We start from the raw sequence: 6000 nt of genomic DNA on the forward strand, positions 1-6000 counted from the left end.
ACACCTCTTTTACATCTCCCCCTCCACCCCCGAGATGAGTTTCCAATCACACCTGTGCATCACTAGGAATGCCTTTTCAATCTCTGTAACTTTGCCCATTTTCGCTCATCTGCGACTGAAACCTTCACTCATACCTTTGTTACCTCTAGACTTGACCATACCAATTCACGCCTGGGCTGGTCTCCCACATTTTATCCTCTGTAAACTTGAGGTCATCCAAGCCTCTGCTGCCCATATCGTAACCCCCAGAAGTCCCATTCCACTATCAATCCTGGGCTCACTGACCTACACTGGCTCCCAGTCACTCATCTTGACTTTAAAATTCTCATCCTGGTTTAAATATCCCTCCATGGCCTCACCCCTCCCTATCTCAAATATCCTCCAGCCCCTCAACCCTCAGAGATGTCTACATTCCTCTAATTCTGGCCTAATTAGAATTGCCCCACCGTTGGTGGCCATGTCTCCAATTGCTTAGGCCCCAAGCTCTGGAATACCCTCCTACACGTCTCCACCTCTCTATCTTGCTTTCCTCCTTTAAGACAATCCTTGAAGTGACCAAGCTTTGATTAACTGGCCCAGTATCGCATTATGTGGCTCGGTGTCATGCTATGACAACAGCTTATTTATATAATGCCTTTAACATAATGAAACACCCCCAAGAGCTTCAGAGGAGCAATATAAAACAAAATATAATACCCAGCCACATAAGCAAATATTAGCTCAGATAACCAAAAGCTTAGTCAAAGAGGTATAATGAGTGTGGTGGAGCAATTATACGTTGTTTTATCATGTGAACTGCCTTGGAACATGATATTAAAGGCATTATAAGTTGTTGAACTGCCTCGGTTCAAAGCAAAACACAATGCTACTTCTCCAGTCTCTCCAAATAACTGCAACCTCTCCATGACTATTTTCCCCACCTATTTCTAATTATGTGAGCTGGCATTTTCATTAAGTCTAGTACGTCAGCATGTGCAGACAGAGGATAAAAAACATCAAACCTGGGTGCCAAACAACCTCTCCGCTAGAGCAACATCAATTCTAGTCTCACCTCTTTCAGCTGATCTGCACTGCCCCACGATGCAGAACGTTTGTGAGAGTTTTTCCTCTTCAGGCCTATCTCATGCCAGGTGCTAGGAGTCTGAAAGCACGAAGAAACCCTTTGATTAAAATATTCTGCTCGCTGTTTAAAATGGAACAAAAAAAATTAGCATTTAACAAATAAATACAAGGCTTATTTGTTTCTAACCACAGAATTCTGCCAGACCAGACCAAAACTATTCTAAACACATCTTTACCTACTAGACATTTAAGCTTCATAAAATTCCATAGGTTACTTTTATTCAAGTTAAAATATTCCCATGGTTATGCTCTGCAGTAGTACAAAAGTTAAAGCATAAAAGCAATACTGCCAACTCTGCTAGCTTAGCAGTGGAATAGCTATTTGCAATTTCCAAACAGGAACAAATTAAGGGTTTTGGCAGGTTATACTTTAGATATGGATATTCTGCCCCATCCAACTAACAAAATTTCCAAAAAAAGCACATCCACAGACTTCCTACAGCAGTGAAGATGGGAACTGAAGTAGTTCCTATGTACACCTTTTTTAAAAGAGAAAAATCCTGATTTGGGAATTTCTAGACATGGCTCATACTGTGTCCAAGGAAATGTGGTTTCCACCTCGATTTAAAAAATATAAATGCCCTGACAAAGAGGGACTGGAACTTTATGAATAGGGCAAGTAATTTGGCACAGTGCAACATTCCAGAAATCATTCTGTAAACTTTTATACTCAGCATTTGTAGCAGGATTTGTAATTTGCCCATGATGCTCTGGTCACACTGGCCATGCTGCCATGATCACAGCAACAAATGTCAGAAATAAGGAAAATCTTCTAGTCATGTGTCAAACTTAGGCACACAGTCAGAAATTTGAATTATTCGCATTTTCGCAAGCACTGGCCATGTTTTAAGATGATCGTCAAACTACAAAGCAATTTATTTGCCAGGATTTTGACTTGCCCTATTCACAATCATCCCAAATTTTGTTGAGGGTGCCTTGTTGTCTTATAGATTTCTAATTACCACAATTTTGAGTGCAAATTCCCACAGAATGTCTATCATTATGAGCAATCTTTATGCATGGAACTGGTTGGACAAAGGGGATCCGCTTTTAAACAGAAAATTTTTTAAAATCTTATTGCATTTCAATTCATGCTGCAACCAAAAAGTGGTTCAAGGGCCTTACAAAAAATGCAGCAATTCTAAATTGAGTCAAAACCTAGTATGCAAGCAATGCGAAAAGCATAGATTATAAACACTCTCAAAAAGGTAGGTGGGGGTGGTGGGAAAGCAAATGAGAAAGAGGGTGAGAGAAGATTGCAAAACAAGTCAAGTTGCTGCAGCAACTTTGGACTTGCTTTACATAGCAATTTCTTCTCCCATTTTGTGCATTTGGTAACATGATAGGAATGAAACTGAAAACACACCTGTTGAAAGGTAAACCAAATCCTGGATAGTGCTTAGCAGTATCTAAAACCAGTACATACCTACATGATTAGGACAGCTCTTAACTTGGCAGTTGCAGACTGTTTTAATAACCTCCCTTGCTTATCAAAGCAGATAACCAAAACTGAACTGAAATTGCATTTATTGAAGTTTATTTCAAGCTTACTGGCACAGGCCTACTTCTGATTCAACAAACTGCAAATAGGGCTGCTTCCTGGAGAGAAGAGTTTAAAACTTAACTGAAAGAGATTATTTGCAGTTTTCCTCATCCTTTGAAAATTTACAAATTTTGTTTCTGGTGAAGGTCTAATTATGCAAAAACAAAATTATGGGTTTTAATTCTTTAAAGCAGTTTCCAAAACTTTGTTATCAAGAGGCAGCAAGAAGCATATATTTGCTTCGACTTTCCAAAACTGTTGGTGGGGGGGTGGTTTAAGCAAATCATTCGTTTGACCATTGCAGATAGCAGCCGGGGCCACCAAGAAAACATGCAGATTGGCACGCAGCTCATCTGCATTGTGAAAGTAGTGAGGCCAAAGCTTGAGCGGCTGGTAGAGTAAATGCTGCCTATTCATTCAGTCTGTCAGGCAGCAATCCTCAATGCCAATCTCTAGTGAAGTCGACATTTGAACACTCATTTGAGATATGGCAAGTATTAGCTCTCAAAAGACAGTTTAAATGCAGTCAATCTCGTCATTTTTCAGCCACATTTCCCAAAGGTTTACAACTATATTTTGCCAAATGTATGAAAGCAAAACAAAAATTGCTGGAAAAACTCAGCAGGTCTGACAGCATCTGTGGAGAGAAAGACAGAGTTAACGTTTCGAGTCCATGTGACCCTTCTTCAGGACTGAAGAGTCATACGGGCTCGACACATTAGCATCTGTGGAGCGAAAGACAGCTGTCAGACTGGAGTTTTTCCAGCAATTTTTGTTTTTGGTTCAGATTTCCAGCATCCGCAGTATTTTGCTTTTATCTTAGCATGAAAGCAAAATACTGCTGATGCTAGAAATCTGAAATAAAAGCATAAAATGCTGGAAAAACCCAGCAGGTCTGGCAGCATCCGTGGAGAGAGAAACAGAGTTAACGTTTCGAGCCCGTATGACTCTTCTTCACAGATGCTGCCAGACCTGCTGAATTTTTCCAGCATTTTATGTTTTTACTTTGCCAAATGTATACTTTTACCCTTGCTAGACTGCAGATAATGGAAGTCTGGCAGTATTTTGTCCACTGGCCATTTATTCATTGAATTTGAACTGATGCTATTACTGCGCACCTAATTCTGTTACAGTAAATTCATGATGCTCTAGAGCAAAATTATACTTTCTAAGTCTATGTTCCCCTATAATTTACATGATGCATCATTGCTGGCAAGAAATATTTGATGTTTGTTTCCAAAACCTTATATAATCAAATCTACTAAATAAAAGAAATTTTCACACCCTTTAACCAAGGATCTTAAGTGGTGGTGATGGGAGGAGTGGGGCTGTGTGTTAATCATTTCCTTTCTGTAATTTTCACTCACTTTACTGAGGCTGTATATCTCCCATCTTTCCTTCAGTGCCCATCTGAAAATCTCACCTACTGGTCGGGGGTGGTGGGGGGGGGAAGGAACCTAGGTCCAAAACCACCACAACAAACCTCATCCTGCTCAGAGACAAAAGCTGAGTAAGTCATTTAGTGATCTTTTACATTCAAGCTTATTTATTAGTACAATCGTGGTACAGTGCTATTTGTTTAGTTCATATGTTGTTTCAGACTGAAAGGGAAGGTAAAATCCTTGTTTTATGGAAAAATAGTGTTTTGGACCAGAAGGAGGAGGAAGCGCATAGGACATGGATCAAAAGGGGGAAGACTTAGCCAAAGAAAACAATTAGTTTTAATGCTTTAACATCCTTGCACCAATTTGTCCCTTGCCTGCACCCACTCCCTCCAAATACACAATGCCTTTTTGTATTTTGGCTGAAAGGTACGGCACCATAAAATCCAATCCAGCAAAAAACCAAAACAAGGCCAAGGTCAAAAATTTGAGGTGTAGCACATCTCACAAAATGCAGTTCAACCTCAACTCACGGGAAAATGGGGAAACATAACGCACTGTCCCAAGTGCGCCACTAGTGGGAAACTATGACAATACGACTACCAGTTTGGAAGACACGCTTCAGTGTAATCAAAGGTGAAAAGCCATTAATAAAAGCATGCAAATCACTTCACATGGATGCCTCCTTTTCAAAAGCCAAACTTAAATGCAGTAAAGTTAGGCCACTTCCAGATTTCCACCTGTTAACAGCAGGTCCTGCAATTTTTAGCAGCCAGTTAGCTGCAGTATAAAACTTCATCTGTCAAATTAGGCACTCAATTATGGTGATCTTTTCCAGTCAAACCAGAGAAAACTCCGAAAATGAAGTACAGCATTCAGAAATATTCCCTCTCACAAAATGGAAAGCCCATTCATGGTCAATCACCGGTCTATCCCAAACTACCGAAGGAAAAAAGCAGCAGTTAACAAATCAAGGTCAGTATATTTCGCACTTGCCAAATACATTTTACAAAGTAATACAATATTATTAAAGTGTGAAAACAGCCCATTCTGCTTCACACAACCCAATATAGCCTTCTATTCATTAGCTTCTATTCATTCATTCCTAGCTTCCCCTTAAATGCATCTTAGTCATTCATCCCAAATACTCTTTCTGGTTGCAGGTTCCACATTCTAACCACTCTGGACAAACAGTTTCTCCCAAATTCCCTACTGGATGTATTGACTCATTTACGGCCATTCATTCTGGTCTCAGCTGCAATTGCAAACCATCTCTACATCAATTCTATAAAACCCTTTCATAATCTTAATCACATCACTCCTATGTCTTCTTTTCTAGAGAAATAAAGAAATCCAGCCTGTTCATTCTTTTCCCAATAGTTATGACCCCCTCAGTTCTGGCATAATTTAGCGAGTCACTTTTGCATCATCTCCAGTGCCTCCGTGTTTATTTTTATTCTTTCATGGAATTGAGCATCGCTGACAAGGCCAACATTTGTTGCCCACCCCGAATTGCCCTTGAGGAGGTAGTGAATGAGCCATCGTCTTGAACTGCTGCAGTCCACCCGGTGCAAAGTAGGTACACCCATAATTCTGTTGTGTTCATTTTATAAAAAGGCAATCAGATCTGTTCACAGAACTCCTGAGTCTGGTCTAGCCAATGTTCTGTACAAGTTTAACATGACTTCTCTACTTTTCAATTCTACTGCTTTAGAAATGTACCCCAGTGCTTTGTATTTATAAAAAAAAAAATGGCTTTATTAACCTGCATCATTAGTCTGATTTGTGTATCTGTATCGCCAGATTTCTGTTTCTCAAGCTATTTGGACATTTATTTTTCCAAGGAATATGTGACCTTTTTATTCTACCAACCAGAATGCACTCAGACTTTATATTAATATTTTTACTTCCTCACTCCCTCAACTTTTATCCAAATGTAAAATAACGGTCAGC

At 39.7% G+C, this 6000-nt stretch overlaps 1 protein-coding gene across 3 annotated transcripts in view; it reads right to left on the bottom strand.

The window, feature by feature from the left end:
- The window catches only part of LOC144667961 (glucocorticoid-induced transcript 1 protein-like), a 60868-nt gene that overhangs the window by 16370 nt on the left and 38498 nt on the right, over positions 1-6000 (bottom strand). For 2 of the 3 annotated variants that reach the window (XM_078529612.1, XM_078529611.1), the window contains exon 3: positions 1052-1141. The exons of the other annotated variant lie outside the window; for it this stretch is intronic. In XM_078529612.1, the coding sequence (XP_078385738.1) occupies positions 1052-1141 (90 nt within the window). The remainder of the gene's footprint in view (positions 1-1051; positions 1142-6000) is intronic. 3 annotated transcript variants of the gene reach the window in all.

The sequence above is a fragment of the Cetorhinus maximus genome, chromosome 25 (assembly GCF_964194155.1).
Source record: "Cetorhinus maximus chromosome 25, sCetMax3.hap1.1, whole genome shotgun sequence".
In the NCBI taxonomy this organism is placed as follows: domain Eukaryota; kingdom Metazoa; phylum Chordata; class Chondrichthyes; order Lamniformes; family Cetorhinidae; genus Cetorhinus; species Cetorhinus maximus.